This window comes from Triturus cristatus, chromosome 3_2, assembly GCF_964204655.1.
Source record: "Triturus cristatus chromosome 3_2, aTriCri1.1, whole genome shotgun sequence".
Lineage (NCBI taxonomy): Eukaryota > Metazoa > Chordata > Amphibia > Caudata > Salamandridae > Triturus > Triturus cristatus.
In genome coordinates, this window is record NC_140584.1 from 364,959,186 (window position 1) to 364,977,695 (window position 18,510).

Consider the following 18,510-nt stretch of genomic DNA (forward strand, 5'->3'; position numbering starts at 1 on the left):
GGCTGACCTCCTGTTCAAGCTACAGGGAAACTACGAGCTACAAGAGGACTTTTACTGGAAGTACCCAGCTGATCAGTGACAAATGGACCTGGACTGGACCATGCTGTTGGCCTCTGCTTCACACCCTATTTGTCTCTATGAGCCTTCCCTGAGGTCCTGTTTGGCTTTAGAAGTGTAATCCTGAGTCAGATTGAGACAGTCAGAAGGTAAAATCTTTGACAATGACGAACAGGATTGGTGTGTCCAACCTGCAATCCATCACGGTCAGCCTCAAATTGCTCCTAAGTGTACAGGAACAACTTACTATCATTGGCACATTATGCTTTTGGTGCTATTTCTACTTAAACATTCAAAAAGTCATGTCTCTGGTTCCCCTTATTAAATGTTTGTCATTTTTGGAGTCTTTTGTTTATGAACTTTTAATCTACTTTTCTATTTTGTTTGGAATTTTTATTGTTTTGCATTTGGACTTTATTACTGTTTTGGTACTACATAAATACTTTACACATTGCCTATAAGTAAGTGGAGAGGTGTGGTGCAGCGGCCAGGGCAGCTGACTTCGGAGCACAGAGTTCAAGGTTCGATCCCCGGCTCCGGCGGTAGCTCAGTTCAGCACCATGTGACTCTGGGCAATAGCTTACTTAATTTCCACGACGGCCCTTAGTGCCTTGAGACCCGTAAGGGTGAGAGCTTGTGCTTAACAAATACGGATTTACATTTAAAACAATTTTTTTTTTTACATTTTTTGTCTGCTCTGCCATAGCTATCTTGATTGAGCTGAGGTTATTTTAGTGGTTTTAAGGGTTCACTCTGAAAAGGGCCGTGATTGCACCTTTAGGTGGGTAGTCAACCATACCAAATAATAATCACATTTCTTACACTGTGGTAACCTGATAAAAAATAAATTTAATGGTTCAATGTAGGAGCACAGCTGGCTTCAGGAGGAACTCTTGAAAGGGAGCTTGCAAGCCTACTTTCTTCAGGGTTAGGGACATGCTTTCAGTGCGTAGGTCACCTATGCCCCATGCCAAATACTCCTGAACAATCCTGTAGCAGACAATTTATCCGCTCAAGCAGGGCAGCGATTGGAAAGTGTAAGGTGGGCTTTCAAGACCTAACCACAATTAAGAAAGCGGCACTGAGTGGCAGAGAAGCCCTTTTTTTCAGTTCCAGAAGTGATTGCTCACTTCCGTACTGCAGAAGGCACTAAACTGCACTTACCTGGGCATAAGGCAAACATTGATGAACTGAAAGTGCACACATAATGAGCACGTGAGTAGCACAGACTGAACACCCATACCAGGAGCGAGTCAAACAGCTGTAAAAAATCCCTTGCATTACAATGCATCTTTTGGCCTATGTAATTACACACTGAGGCTGGTACTACACGTAGTGATTTGGTGCTGCACAGAATTAGGTGCTGTATCAGTGTGAAAAATTCTGTGTACAAGTACACGACCACAGTGTAAAACCATGGCTGTGCTACAAAACTTTACATACTTCAGCTCAAATGTTTTTACCATGGTGTACCATCCGTGGATTCAGAGTTTGGAATATCTAAATTGACTACCGAGTACATATACACACACGCGCCTTAGCACTGGTAATTTATATTTTTCCCCAAACGTGCAGTTGAACGTGGTCATGTGTGATTAATCCATGCAGAAACCAGTTACCATTAAAAATGAAGTGCAACCAATTCCCGCTTGAAATAGAATCCCACTAGCCGTGTGTCTTTACGACAATACCAGAAACGTCTGCAGTGTGCAACAAGGGCCAAGCTGAAGTAAACGATGAAACCATAATCATTAGTGGGTGAGGTCCAGTGAAAGATCTGGATGAAATTAAGACTGTACACAGCATGTGCTCATCTGGTATTTAAGGGAAGCAATATTTTTTTCTCATGGATTGCAGCCAAGAAGATTGGCTTTGTCACCACTTAAGCAGTTGCCAATTTCATGAAGGACGTTTTTGTAAATTAGGTTGTGAAGATTATAATTACTGACAAGGGTGTCCAATTAGTCTCAGAGGAGAAGAAGTAGGTAAGTGGTGAGTAAACTTCACCACATAGCATTGGACTAAACCTTGGGAAATAGTCTAATATGGAGGGTAAATATTTTAGGCACTTTGTTTTTGCTTCTGACCCTGTGTTAGACAGCTGGAAGCCTACATGTTGTTTTTAGAACATTAATGACTGTTTTCCACCTACAGGTCTTAAAAGCATGTGCCTACCACCAGTTAAAATAGCTAGGAATAAAAGGTAATGTGTTGGTAAGGTAACTGGAGATAGCTTTAAACTTTTTTTTAAATGTTTGCTTATTAATCTTTTATTACTGTAATTTGAGGCGTAGTGGTCCAGCCTAAGCTTGACTGGGTAAAGCTCACACTAATGTATTCTCAAAACTCTGCCTCTTAGTTCCCCGCTGTGGAATACAATGCACCTACTGTGACCGGTGCATGTACCCTCTTAAGGCCAATTAATGCTTGGAGCCGGTGCTCCACCATGGCTAGGTCCAAACGCTTTTTCAGGTACATGAACCTAGTGTTTGTGGAAAAGGACAGGTGAGGTTTTCTCTTTATCAAAATTGAGAAATGAGAACATGACACTGTGTTTAAAAGAAGCCACTTTCTCAGTGTGTTCAGTCTCCCGGTATCCTAGAGAAGGTGATCTATTTCAGAGAGACATGTTGCTGACTCAGCTTTAAACCTCTACCAAATTCAGTCACAGTCAAGTTTCCCTTTAAAGCCACAACAGTTGACCACAATCCCAAACACTCTTTGGAGTGCTTAAAACCATCTGCCAGCTAAAGATTTACCTTCACAATAGTCTAACTAAAAACTGAGAAGGAGCTTACAAAGTGGACTTGCCTTCTCCCAGGAAATTTTGTGACAATCTCTGCTTCATTGCAATTGTACAGCTGGCTGGACAGCTGGAAGACAAGTGATGAACCAGAGCTTGCCATTTCTGTTGCCACAGCCACTTTTGATTGACAGCATATAGAATATTTTTCTAGTTCCCGCAAAGAGGTGTCAGAGAAAAAACAGCAGAAGATCTTCAAAATTCTCCCAGTTGTGGCCTTGAAAGCCCTGTACCAGAACAGAGAGGCTGCACCAAGTTGACGCCAACAGTATTTGCTCGAGGACAAGTGTTGTAAATGGTGTAATTTCATGTGGAGGCAATTGTAAGGAAAAGCAGCACATTCTTCTAAAGAGCAGCTGAACCAATTCCAAAGGATGAAGCCATCTCCAAAAAGGTTTATTACTGGTTCTCAACTAAAAGAGAGCTTGCATTAATAAAAATCGTAATGTTTCAATAGTTCTTTACCAAGAGTTCTTATTGAGCAACTTCAAAAGCATTGAGCATTACTGGAGTCAGTCTGTGTAATCATTAATAAAACGGAATGGGGAAATACTGCCAATTCTATTCAAAGGAATTACATTCTGCTTTGACGTCTGCCGTTTCTCTCTTTCATTGAGTTTTTTCTGCACTTTAAGTATTTACTACAAGCCACGATTGAGCTGATCTAAAACCATAGAAACCGACTCGGAGATCAACTGCAACCTCTTATCACATGTGTGAACGAACTTCTGGAAAACAGTTATTTGTGAAGACATCTTTCGTTAGTGAACCATATATCCCCAGGGTCTAGTGGGAGTCTGGCTTAGCACTTCATTGTGACCTCCCCAAAAACTAAAGCACCATGACATTTTCTGAAAAATATTTCTACCATGATTTATTTTAATACAACCCTATATGCATACTTCTGAACCCAATGCCAGAAAACAAGATAGGAATATGGCACTGATTATGTAGTGCATTGTGGGCATATGGTCGAGGTCATCTGCTCATGGCGACCTGGCCTGTGTTCAATAGCCAAAATATATTGCTAACTTGCTTTTCTGGACCCAGTCATCAAATAACGGAATAATGCACAGCATGTGAATCAAGAGTAGACTCATGTTGCAAAAACAGTGACTCTAGGGCTCCTAAAGTTTCTTTTAATTTAGATGTATTGTTCCCATTTTTCCAGTCTACCTTAGTAAGGTGTATATATTATTTCTGTAGCAATCTTCACACAGGCCATATTTTAAGTATTTGCACTGCACTTGTTTTTTTACAGCACTATCGTGTTTTTCTCAAGATTAGCCAAGCTACATAAAGGGAGAGAGCCCTGTTACCTTTGAGTGTCTTTGGTTAAACTGGTCAATGGGACAGTTTGGGTGTTGAGTAAACATGGTTAGACAGTATTAGGAACCTACATTCCCTTTTACTAACAGTCACACCCTGGTATCGTGGGAGTTAGATTAAGCTGAATTCCTTGCTCCAAACTTTACCTGAAGAATGTAAACATTATTTTATTCAGTTCCATCATAGTTAGATTACACATATATGAACAATCCCAGAGAATTTTCCATTTTTTTGCATATTTATTGTGGTCTGCTTGATGAACATATTTGGTGAGGGCACAGCTGCCTGTAAAAGATGTTTTAACCTGGTATTGCTCATGGAGTCACATTTTGTTTTCACACTCATGCAGGATTGTAATTGTGTCCGGAATGATTTTCAAAAATGTTAGAAAATAACTTCTTGGTATACTGTTCACTACAAAAGGCAAACGTTTGCTTGCCTTTTGTAGTGCGCAGGATCCTTGGCCCCATTCTAGGTTCAGCACCTCCAGCAGAATATTTTGTCTGGTTGGTTGGTTCAGAGACTGGCCAATTCCTCGATGTATGTGTTTCACGAGAGGGAATCGTCTGAATTAAAAATATATAGAGAGAACTGCCGATGTGAGTAAAGGGAATGTTTCGAAACAATGAAGCAAGTAGGTAAAGATATGTTGGCCAACAGCAATAGAGACGCATGCGGCAAGCTTCGTATACAGACTCTGCTATGCACAGCTTAGCTACAAATAGTTGTGTCCTTTTATCAACACAAAGAATACCTCAGCACTGTTTCAGAATCAAGTGCACAAAGAATATTACCTTGGTAAGTGGACATTACAAGAAAACTGGTAGATCAAAGACGTGAATGATGGGATAATTAGAGAAAAGTTCAGGTTGAAAGGAAAAATGTGACATCATAACTACATGGACATGAAGCAGCAAAATGTTCCGTCAGCAGCTAAGGCATGAACTGCACATATTTTGCAATGCAAATTGATGACTACAATGTAAGTTCTGCATGGGTTTGTATAACACAAATTTGTTTAGACGTTGGATCAATAGGCTTTAAAAAAAAGAGCAAATTCGGAGTATGTTTAGGATCTTATTTTTGAGCTTCCTAAAAAGTAGCTACAACCGACTACCTGAATAACAAATGGACAGTAGGTACCCAATAACACTTGGTTACGGTCTCTCGATGAACTCTGGTAACATTACATCCAAGCACTTCTGTACACCAAGGGAGAAATGACGGCAACATCACCAACACATACTTCAATTTAGAAAACATAAAAATGTTTAGTGCAAAGCCGGATTGTCTTTTTCAGACCTTCTATACAATGTAGTTGCAAATTCAAGGCCCCTAAAGGACTTACAGGACATGTTGCAAAATTCACATCCATCGGATTCTTGTGACAAATGTTTTTTTTTTTTAGCAAATTCGATGATCGCAGCCTTAACGCCAACAGTGGCTCTTAAACCACTGTCGACGGATATACTCTGCACCACAGCAGTATGGACCAGAGCCGAGAGAGGCAGAGAGAGAGAGAGCGAGAGAATGAATGCAGGTGTTCATTATTTTTGACCTAGGAAGCAGTTACCCAATACTTACAGGTATAATTTCAATCACTGGCTACAGGAATATTCCTGGAAACAGGGTAATATTCCTCTCAGTGAGTACACCTAACCTATATAGCCAGTTTTTATGTTCTGTAGCATCATAATATGGTGTTTCTTGACTAACACAGTGTTAATGCTGGCTAGTAGGTCAAGCGATCCAAGTGCTAGGCTCACAGCTCTAGTGCCACCTGTTTAACATGGAGCTTTTCCCCTTTTATCTCTGCTCTCGGTCACGCAAGCTATACACCTGCAAAGTCTGTAAGTCTTGCAGTGAGCATGGTCTGTGGTCACCTCAGAAACAGTTATTTGTGACATCACTCGATGCTTTGGGTTCCCAAGCTGAGGCAATACAGACTATCTTCATCCAGAATTTGATCTTCACCATCCTTTGGTGTCAGACATTAATATCCAACATTTGGGAATTCCCCTCATGAAAGTTAATATTCTTTTATGCACTACGGTCTTGATCGCCTCTAGCTAAACCACCAAAGAGGACGCTGAAGTTCAACCATATGGCCAATGGCTTAAAGACATGCCCATGGAAAGGACCCTCCCTTTCACTATCCTATCTGCGAGGTAAGAGTGGCAGTACTTGGTTTCCTTTGCGGAGTTGTGGTCCGTGTGCGTATTGTCTAAGGCTAGGCATTCAGCGAAGACCTTTAATTTATTTAGAATAATGCAACAACATCTAGACAGCTATAGATCAGTTTATGACTATAAAAGTAAGCGTTGTGATATTGGTTGACATATTCTTTTCCTTGGATCATTAAACAGGTCCATTCGAATTGTATTTTTGATTAGTACCCATCAACCTCGACTAGTATGAAGAAAAATAACATGGATCCAATCATGACATGGCAGGACAGTGAAAGAACGTTATTCTATAAAATACGAATGCTGAGAAATAAAAAGTATATCCCAATTCTCCATGGTTTTTAATAGACTCATCAGCTGCAGAGAATTCAAAGACAACACAAAAGATAACGCCTCTTTTTTTCACCCATCCCTAAAAGTTATTTGTTGTTGTAATGACAGATCAAAACAACACAAATTAAAATATTTATGCTGTGATTCTGTTTAAACATATGGATGCTTGTCTATCTTATATTATTAATTAGTGATACAAAATAGCACTGTGATGCACCCTTCCCCATATCTGTTTATGCGCATCTGTCATGGGACCAATGACCCAGCAGGTGAATTCATGGAGTCACCAGCACCGACATGACCGGGACAAATAGCCCGAATGCTACCGCTGTTCAAAATATGCTGCTTCTGCCAAGGATCGATAAAAACAACAAAAACAAATTATGCCTTTAGGCTGTCACATAGATAACTACGCGGTACAAAAGGGGGTGGCGATGGACGGAGCATCAGAACCAATCAAACACTCACACCCAGTCAACAGATCTGGGTTTGATTCATCACCGTTCTTTAGCCCACTCTGCCACCCCAGTTCAGACATGGCCATATGCAAATCGGTCTGACCCTGTGCCTCAAGGGAACAGTCCAGCCCGAACTGCCACGCCATGCCTTCCCTGGACCGGAAACAAGCTTCCTAGGACCGGTTTCTGGCATTTCAGCCGTCTTCAGCCAGGCTTGCTTGAATCCAGTGGCAAAGTGAGCAAGGGACTCACGTCTGAGCATACCCTGCCAACCCCGAAACCGGTCCTAGGATGCTTGTTTCCAGTCCAGGGAGGACCTGGCTTGGAAGTTCGGGCTGGACTGTTCCCATGAGGCACAGGGTCGAGACTGATTTACATATGGCTGGGTTCAAACTGGAATGGCATGGTGAGCAAAAAAACGATGGATTTAGGCCCAGATCTCTGTACCGGGATGAATGTATGACATTGTTCTGCATTCTGTCCATCAACTGTTATTTTTACATAGATAACTACACCAACCAATGTAAAATGTCTCACCAATAAATCTTTTTTTGTTTGAATTTTCTGGCTTATGATGAACATCTTCTTCTCCCTCTCAATGCGTTGCTTCAGAATGGTGTACTGGTGCTTCCTCTGTTTGGCCAACTTCTGTGGGAAACAAATATTTTCAGTGTATAAACCGTTGCTTGCACACAAATGTATAAGTACACATGTTGGTTAAGCTAGATGCTGATGACTCACTTGCAGTAAATCCACCTAGATTATCTCGTAGACATATCAGATGTTCCAACAATTACATTTCGCATTACATTACAAAGCATTCACAATAATGAAGGTTTCCAACGCTTTGTAATGCAAACCATTACAACGCATTATGTTCAAAATGTGTGGTCTATTCTATTACACAAAATATATATTTGTTTAAACTGTGTGCGTGTATAATTTATATATAAATATATATTTTACATGAACATAGAACATATGTTGCAAAAAGGTTGTTTATTGAAGAAGGTTACCTATATTGTGTATATATAGGTAACCTTCGAAAAATATATTTTTGCAACATATGTTCTAAAATTATTATAAAGTATTCTTATTCTTTTAATTATCTAATTGGTAACTCATATATATATATATATATATATATATATATATATATATATATATATATATATATACATACATATAGAGCCAATCACACTATACATTATGTATATATTTATTATTATAACCCATCGGTTACCTAAATTACCTAAAAACTAATCCAGACATATAGCAAAAATACCTGCTCCTTCTTCAGAGTTCCATAAAACCAGTGCAATGGCTCACATTTCAGGTCAATCAGGAAACAGTGTCCCAGATAATAACATATTGCAGAAGAGAAAAGGTACATGGCCAGTAGAGTTTGTTTTCGTACAAATGACAATCTTCTCCATTTCAAAATGTCAGCCTACATCAACAATTCATAATAAATAGATAAATGCGCCTCTTCCCATCCATCCACATGCTCAAGCTCCCAAACATCGTGCATTCAATAGTACTAAATTCTGTTATGCTAGAAAATGTGGTGCCTTGATTATGATATTTCATTTCAATTTGTTAATTAATTTAAAGAATTTTCGGGCACAGCTCGTGTAGTGGATCAATATATATTACCTTTTAAAATGTTGAGCATAAAGATTTATGTTCGTAAAATGTGGGGGTCGTATAGGTTTTTAGGTTCTCTCAGATCAGGCTATTGTGTGTACATTAAATGTTTAGAACTGGACTAGTTATAAAGAAACGAGTATTACAAGTTTATTTTTGAAGTTAGTGGGTAGTTACAATTCAGTCAGGAAATATTCTTATATTCTTCCTTATGGAACGACTGCATCAGTTCTGCGTCTGCTGCTGGTCTTCTTATGCTACAGCTGCAACACAATTCTAGTAGGGGCAAGGCATCCAATACTAATTTGTGAAATAAGCTATGGGCTATGGCTAGGAGTTGGGCATTTGTCATAGAGGCAGGAAACGGGATCATTGTGTTGTTAGAGAAGTCATTCTTCGAGTGAGCTGGTTCACATTAATCAAAAGCTTAGCTGAATAGTTCACTTTTTCAAAAGTTTAAAAAGATAATACATTTAGATTTAACTCACAAGGTCGGTTTCAGAGCAGTGCATTACTTTGGGGCGTCTAATGAGTGTGTTTTTGTAACTTAAAAGCAGCTAGCGTATCCTGAGGGTTAGATAACTGTAGAGACATGATCGTCATGTAGTGTGGTGTTAACATCTGTGGGTAGTTTGTACATCGCCTCCAGCAAGATGTACACAAGGTGCACAGGAATTTATATTTGATTTTAAACTTCAAGTTTTACAAGTGAAGCAGGACTGGTGCAGTGTGTGTTCACATTTTACACTTCATGTCATCTGCTTTTACATGCCCTACTGCCTAGGAGTCGTTTTGGGAAGACCTGTGCACATTATTTTCCATAAGTTCAAGTGTGCCATTACGAGGACTCTTGGCAACCCAAATCTGTGCTGCATGCTGTGCATAAGTATACCACCCTTACTAACTGCAGAAGGCAGCATCATTTAGTGCAGCAGAGAGTCCTGGAAGTTAGTGACCATAATCAGTTCATTAATATGATACAGAGTAAAAAAATGTGCTCAGATGCTTTGCAGGTTTGATCAGGAATCACGTGCAGGCCCACTCAAATGGGAAGCCTTTTCCATAGACATGTTCTAGCATTTATATATGAATTCTAGGGCCATGCAGGGAGAGAAAGGCTTCCTTACCAGGCTGTAAGATTGCACATTTGCACAATTAAATGCATATCTGAGTGTCCACAGCGTACATCTGAAATTGAAAATGGCGGTGGTCCTAACGCTGTGCTACTGATATATTCCTGATAGGGCGCAATAGGGAGGACATCTTTGGTACACCTCATAGCGCTTTGCACTTCAATGATTCAACAAACGCACTTCTTATTTGTTGGCTGCTGATCTGGATTAACAATGGGCTCATTTGAAGCTAGTTTCCAATTTTTCCTTCAAATAAGAACTTGGTGATCTACAGTGTTGCAGACTGCTGAGAAACTGAGAAGCGTTGAAGCTAATTGGATGTTTTTATTAAGACCATGAAAGGTGTTTTTTTACCACCAACATTTTAGTTTTGCAGCTTGAGCTAAGGCCTATGACAAACAAGTAGCAGATTCTATTTTTGTACATATCCTGGAGTTGTGGGATGCAGGGCACTGGCTGGTAGTTGGTGAGAATCATAGGGTCGATCGATTTTTATTTTTTTAGAAGGGTTAATATTTGCATTTTTAAGGTTAAAAAACCATTGACTTCTGGAAGGTGACGTTCTTCAGGATTATGAACTGGAGTGAAGCATGGGAAGGAAGTGTTTTCTGCAGGCAAGCAGAGAAGACTGGGCGCTTTAAGTCTGACTGCAGGCTTGGCCCCCCTTGCTCTCAACGGGTCTTAAATCCGCTATTCCTCAGCGAGTGCCTGGAGGAGCTGAAGTGGGTAAAACAATCAGGGGGGTGGTTAGGTTTAAGGTTTGCAAATGATAGCTTTTTGATTTTTGTCTCCAAGTATACGAGATTATCCACCCAGGGTTATTTCTTTACACACAAATAACAGTCTACCATTTTATAAAGCAGTGTTTCCCAAATTGTGGGTCGCAACCCACTGGTGGGCCGTGAGATGATTTTTGCTCTGGAAAGACCAAGCAATAAATAATGAGGAGTTTACACTCCGAATTTATATCGTCAAATTTGCTGCGAATCAAAAACAGAGGTCAAAAGTCTTCTGCTGCTTATCTATTATTTTTTACATGGAGATTGGTGTTCACAAATTCCTCTCAATGCAGTCATAGAAAGAAAAGTAAAGTGAATTATGTGACAATATTGTTGAGCTGCATGAAGTGTGAAGGGAAAGGCTGTTTGGTGTCTTACTTTTCGTGACACACAACAAAATGCAAGTACCTGTAAATGAAATGTACACATTGAGCAACTAGGAAAACAAAAATGAAGCACTTTTTTTGTAATTCTGAAGTGTGAAGAAACAAAGATTTTAATAGGATCAGAACAAATCAACACTTAGTAATGCACCATATTCACACATTTGCATTTGTGTGCAATATATTTTTATCAGTAAAACTGTAGATCTGCAAATTTTGACCATTTCAATGGAAAATGCTCTGTCTTTAACAGACAATGCGTTATCGTACAATGCTTCACTTAAAAAACACTGCCCGCCTTATGTCCATTAAAGGTAGGTGGGTCGTGAAAGATTATCATACTAAAAAGTGGGTTGTGGTACTAAAAAGTTTTAGAAACGCTTCTATAGAGATACGGTTTGCAGATAAAAATGTTTTAAAACACCATAGTTTAAAATATACCCAACAAAGGAACAAACTCAGTGTTTGGCTGTAGAATCACATTTCTCCTTTACAGTGCACTATAGAACCAATTGTTTTGGTTGTCTTGTAAACAGTTTTTAATTGCAATACGACACTTGCAGGTGTGGTGCAGCTTGATAGCACCACACCTAGGATGATTTACACGAGGCAGCGAAACCAAAAGGTGTGGTGATCGCTCACAAAAATACCACACCCCTCCCCTGAAGGTACTGTTGCTTAATTACATCAAATTATCTTTATGAAATTGTTACGGACGCAGATAACCTTATCAGTCAGCACTTGGCCCTTATCATGAAACGTCCTACTTTCCCTCACCAATGCCAAACTTTGCCAAAGGCTGATAAAGAGCCTGCATTTACAGGGAGAAAGCAGTGCATGGTCCTTGTGGAGTTTGAGCTTATCTGATCTAAAACAGGTTTGAAGACATTCTCAGACCTGCATTAGGACACGCCTTTGTATTTTTAGCCTGCATGCACAAACACATGTGGAAAAGATAGTGTTACGTGATATAGTCCAACACCATGAATCGTCGTTTAACTAAAGACAGGAGAAGAAGGCAATCAGTTGAGCAGGCCAGGGATGAAGTAGATTATGTTTTATAAAACGAGGCAAAACAGAATGTGGTGTGAATTGCTAATGCGAACACAGATTTGCAAAATAAAGACCAAATAATATTGCTTTTGTTGCATGCATTGATACCCTGTTCTAACTATACTACTAACAGAAACACACCTTAAAAGTGGTACCAACTTATGTAAACTACCCAATAGTTAACACTATAAAGGCACCCGTACAGAAAGCGATAGAGGATATACCAATCAGACATAACATTTAACAACACTTGACAACAGTGGACTTGAGACTGTCCACAGTGTACACCAGAGACAATATTCAAACCTGCCGGTCCCAAAACACAACTAGTATGTTGCCTCCCAACGACCACTTATGGGACAGTGGAGTGAGCTCTGAGTGGCTGCTGCCTCGCTGGCACACAGGAGAAATCAGCACACACCAGGCTCCACACAGAGGTGTTTCATTTTGTTCACAATTCTCAAATACTGAAGAACTGAAAACTGGAGACTGTGAAACACATGTTCCAAGATGCGTTTTTATCACTGGTGAGGTTTCCCAGAATACTTCTTGGTTTCTTTTGTGGAGAGAGAATAGGATGGTGAGGCTGTCATTTTTATATTATTTGAGGGGTAAGCAGTTACAGAGTAGCTAGAAGTAATGTATTTTCTTGAGGGTGTTTGCAACGGCTCATCATTCAGCCAAGGGTCCAATCAGTGATACTGCAGCCACAGAACTCGGTCAATCCCCTCATAGCCTGGATCATAGACGTCCTTCAGGGAACTGACCAGTGCCTCAGCTTAAGAGTGTGATGGCACAGTAGTCCTTGGAATGTGGGGAAGGGCAACTCTGAGCCAGGAAAGTCATGGTACTACTGAGAGGTACCACTGGTAACAATGCAGAACTGAATCCCATTGATGTTTCAGCACAGTGTTGCACAGGAGTCATGGACACCCGTATGGAAATCTTCCATGGTCCTACTTCAGCAGGAACCGTCCACTCCAACTGCAAGGCCACACCCCCTCTGAAGCCGATACTGGTCGGGGGTTGCTTGTCTTCCCCTGTTTGGATGGTATGTGTACTAGCTGTTACAACTGGAGCAGGGAAGTGGCTGATTTCCACATTGTTGGTCCCCATATGTAGTGGTAGACTATCGAATAACATTCGGCCCAGAACAACTACCAGTGGCTGAGATAAACAGAATCCTTCCACCCCTCAAATGTTAGTTTTTCCTCAGTGTATGCACAGTCATTGGTCCAGTAGATCAGTGCATCATGAGGCTCAAACTGCTCCACATTGATGAGGCGCAATGTGCCCGAAATCACTGCGGGATATGGCCTACAACTTTGGCAACAGTATCAAGCAAGATTGCATGTTTTGGACACTCAGATGACACAGTGATCAAAAAACAATGGACTCAAATGGAGATTGCTTCCAATATATTAAAAAACAGGTGTTACGCTATTAGTTATGCTATAAGGACCATTTATCTAAGGATTTGAAGTGGAGAGGTAGCGACATCCCCATTTCTTTAATTAGCAGGAACTGAAAAACAAGTTAGCAGACAACAAATCACTTCTAAACAGTGAAGACTGCAAAAGGTAGTAAACTGCTATAGCTCCTTGGGTCACTGGCACACGCGGACAAGTAAAACTACACCAACTAATGGAATGAGTGCATATTTACTTTGAATAATACTGGTGGTTTAATAATCCATTAAAACGGCGATAGAGTACCAGTCCCAGAGCCAATAAGGAATTCAACAAATGTAAAGGAATATATCTGTGCCATTAAGTTCCTTGGCACGATTGTTTCCTGAATGGACGAACGAATGCCAAACCTGCCCTATAAAAAAAAAAAAAGGTTGAAGGCTGAGTATTCCCTTTCATGTATAAAGATAATTAACAAGGTCTGGTTTGCATGTTCCCACAAACAAAGCCCTTTAAGCAGTACACAGACAGTGTTGGAGGTATTTTACTTCATAGAATAATACATACTTAAGTGGAAAGACTGATTAAGACTAAGTTGTAAATCAAAGCAGAGGCAATCAAACAAGAGTTGTGAAGGTTTTTGTTTTTAAATGCATTGGTTCGAAAAAAGGACTTTTATTTAGGGAGGCTGCTCCTCTTAAACGAGTTACAAAAAATCTGGATTGACGGAAATGCAATCAACATGCTTTTAAATTTAAAATCAAGTAGAAACCTTTCCCACTAACCATACTTTAAAATGATACACAAAGGCCTCTAAGTTTGCATCATATTAGGACTTTTAGTTAGGACCTTCGGGTCCTTCAAGTTTATATCTTAGCTGGATATTTTTTAGGACAAAAGTGCCCTCCGTGTTTATATACACATGACATATGTTCACTCTCAAATGTGGGTTTCGCCTGTAGAAATACTGCAAGGTCTAAATCCTGTTCTTTAAAGCTGTATCCGTGGAAGTAGGCTCAAGAAAAGTCCAGCAGTCACTGTACAGGATGTATCAGAGGAAAGTGCAGGTGGAAGATGGACAGACATCTTTGTATGTGTTACTAGCCATTTTTGGGGGATGAATTGAACTGCTTATCTGGAGTTCGGAACCCCGTATTCAGTCTACCTGGTGGACTTGCTCTGCCCTTAGTCCAAAGACATTTTAAAAGATTCTAATTTGCATGACACAATCTGTAATACACATTCCAGAGGACGGCGGAATGAGGAGACATTGCTGCCTAGCCTCGAAGTTGCCAGAACATTATAACTTTGTTGTCAAGTTTTACTGGATTATTTTTTTGCGAAAAGTTAAGATAAGACTTCTAAATAATGAAGTCTATTCCCTGTCTCTATCTTTACTGAGAAAGCCATCCTAGGCAGTCCCTAAAAAGCGACTACTGAAAAGAGATAAACATCAAGTAATCAGAGGCATGGTTGTTACTTAAAACAGACCAAGAACTAGAACAGGAAAACTAAAGGCACATCGCTGCCTAAAATTAACAAAATATTTAGTGTCTCCTATGTTTTGCAAGTCCCGTTGCAAAATGTATTGTATGAGATGCTTCGTGCCTAAAAAGGTAATGCTATGGATGCTTTCTAGTGGAGCCCTGAAGCAGTCGTGGTTGGAGGGCCGTACCCGGTTTGGATAGTACTTTATGAGTGGTATCCCAGAGAGACAATACTCTTACACGCCAACCTGATAACTAACCTTCTCCCTCTGGGTACATGACTCCAAGCAGTAAAGGCAAGCTGTTTAGTCTTATTCCACATGGTAGTAGGGATTAGAGTTTCGGAACTGTATACAGTATAACACTTTAAATTATACTTAACTTTAATGTCCAATCAGTGCTATAACTTCAAAGAAGAACTGGACATTTATGTACAGGTAGATAAAAAGAACAAATCAAAATAGTATCACACAATGAACACCACAATGAGCTAGCATCTTTGGGTCCAAGATACTATTCGAACATGTTGTACAATGGATTTCCTGTAATATTGGCAATATGGCGAATGTCAGCTCATAGGGTTGGCTTAGATCAACCTGGAAAGGTTTAAAACTCATCAGGTTTCCATTTCTTCAAAGAGCTTTTCAGCTATTGCTAGAGATATGGTAATTGTGTACTAAGTCGGTGTACCGGTACAACATTGGGCACCGTCTGTAGTGAAGAGAACACCTTTTTCCCTGTAAAAACCTGCCCATGGTCCCACCGAAATGCAGAAATCGTTTTAACATGTATCGGGGACTTCTAAATCTTAGGACATAACTGTTTTAACCATTGCTATTTTTGCCTTTGACATATATTGTAATATACAAAGGCTGTGGGAGTAAAAAAGAACATCAATGGTGAAAAGGTTTCCTACATTTGAATTTCAACTGCAACCCCTGTGAGTGCACCTAGGTCACGGCCACTACAGTGCACTATCATGAGGTCTGGTTGCTTCCAATCAAAAATGCTCTCAACCATTGGTAACAATTGATGCCACTTTGTATCTCTATGGCCAATCCAAGTGATGGTCAAGTTTGGAAATCCACAATCTTTGTCAATGCCACAATTATTGGCATTTTTTCTAGGCCAGCGGATGAAGTTGTGTCCCAAAATCCAGAGGCGAACCATGGTGCAGTACGGGGATGCCAGGAGTGCTCAGCAGAATGAGTAATGTGTAGGAAAAACATGGAGGTGTATGAAAGGAGAAAAAGTGGGAGGGTGGCAAAAGTAGAAATTACATTGGTAGTTTTTTGACAGGTAAAAAAGTAGGTTAGATAGTGAGCAACTGCTTTTTCTATGATGCAAGAGTGTGAGTTTTGCAAAGGCGGGTGACATTCTGGTGTGATACCATAAGGGTCTTGAGAGAGTAGAAGGCAAGCTTCTGTGGGTGAAGTGTGCTGTGTAGGACTTGTCAGAGTCACATGAAATTTACTGAGTGACCCTGACGAGGTATTTTACCATCCAGTGAGAGTATTGCAAGATCATTTGGAGAGAAGTATGAAAAAGTGAGAAAAAGGAAGTTACAGGTGTCAAAGTGTATGACATAACCAAAAATGTAAAAAATTAATTACATATTTGGCATCTTAGAAATTGTGCTAATTAAAAATCTTTCAAAGTTCATTATAAAGGATTATGATACATGTAGTACAAGTATTGTGGAAAATATACATTTGCCGTGTGAAGAATGGAACACTGAGGTAATGTTAAGGTCAACCAATAGTTGTCATTCCCATTACACGATTCAGCATTTGCAATGCAATTGGTCTTGCATTTTTGAGAGTTAAGAGCTATTAGCATTGTAAATGACAATGTCTTTAACCTATGTGTTTTGGTTTGGAGTGTAGTGGTTGTATGAACAGAGATACAGCTGCGGTGCTGCCCAGAGGTCTTAGAATGAGGAATTACCACTGGTACAAGAGAAGTAACTGCAGCACTGTCTAGAGGATTTAGAATGAGCAATTACCAACAGGACTAGAGAAGCAGCTAGCAGCACTGCCTAGAGGACTACGAATAAGGAATTACCACTGTGACCAGAGACAGAGCTGCAGTAGTGCTTTGAGGTTTTAGAATGGGGACTTACCACTGGTACCAGATAAGTAGCTGTAGCACTGTCTAGAGGACTGAGACTGAGGAATTACCACTGGGACCATCCACTAATTGGGAGTTAAAGTGAAAAGCACAGTGAGAAATTAGATCTATTTTTTAAGTTTTAGTAGCGCGGAATACCCCATTGTTGACGTCAGACCTCTTAACACATGACAGTATGTGTAAAAGGTACCCCATTTTAGAGGGTGCTGTTTATATGCTGGATAAAAAGACAAATCAAGAGAGTGAAATAGCTAGTCCCTCATAGTTAACACGAAGAGAATTTTAGACCACTGGAGGCAGAAAGGGAATGTTAATTCAAAGGAGAGATTTTTTGTTTTTGTTTAGGAGGTTGGATTAACAGCAAGAGTGATCTCTAAACTTTATGGTGTGTTATTAGGAATGTTATATATTTTATTCAAAATAAACAAATTACTCAACACATTGAATCCAATGTCATAGTAGATGAAACAACACGGATTTAGGAAGCATCACAGCACAGAGTCAGCCCTAATTACTGCCACCGAGGACATTCGGTCAATTTTAGACGTAGGAGGTACGGCCGCTCTGGTGCTGCTTGATCTCTCGGCTGCCTTCGATACGGTCAGCCATGAGATCTTGGCTGTCCGTATGCAAGAAGCAGAAATAAAAGGCACGGCACTTGAACTTTTGAAATACTTTCTGAGCAATCGGCAACTTAATGTAGCAATGGGGTAAGTAACCTCTAAACAATTTATTGCCATGTGGAGTTCCGCAGGGCTCATCCCTGAGTCCCACACGTTTTAATCTATATGTCGCACCGCTTGCCTCGATAATAAAAAAAGCAGGATTTGTCTTGGCCTCCTACGCTGACGACACACAGATTGTTGTGTCTTTAACAAAGGGAGGAAAGCACCCGGGTGAGGCCTTCAAGATCTGTATGAAGAGTGTGAGTGACTGGATGGATGTCAACTGTTTGAAGTTGAATGCAACAAAAACAGAGGTAATCATCTTTGGTAACAAACCTTCCCTCTGGACACCTGATTGGCAGCCACCTGTACTTGGTGTGCTACCAACACCCATTGCCAAAACCAAGGATCTGGGTATCATTATTGACAAAGAACTTAAACTTAAAGCCCAAGTCAACAAAATCACAGCTATCTCTTTTTGTGCCATTAGGCTAATTAACAAAATAAAGCAATTTTTACCAGAGGATCTCCTAAAAACAGTGATCTTGCCTCTGGTCCTCTCCTGTTTAGATTATTGTAATAGCCTTTACCTTACCATCAATTCAGGACTGATCAACAGGCTCCAGATTGTACAGAATGCGGCAGCTCGCCTCATTCT

The 18,510-nt window shown here is 40.1% G+C and overlaps 1 protein-coding gene across 1 annotated transcript in view; it reads right to left on the bottom strand.

Moving 5' to 3' along the window:
* UTP11 (UTP11 small subunit processome component) overlaps positions 1 to 18,510 on the bottom strand; it is a 154,065-nt gene that overhangs the window by 19,097 nt on the left and 116,458 nt on the right. Inside the window, exon 7 of the mRNA XM_085646822.1 lies at positions 7,704 to 7,814. Coding sequence (XP_085502948.1) covers positions 7,704 to 7,814 — 111 coding nt within the window. The remainder of the gene's footprint in view (positions 1 to 7,703; positions 7,815 to 18,510) is intronic.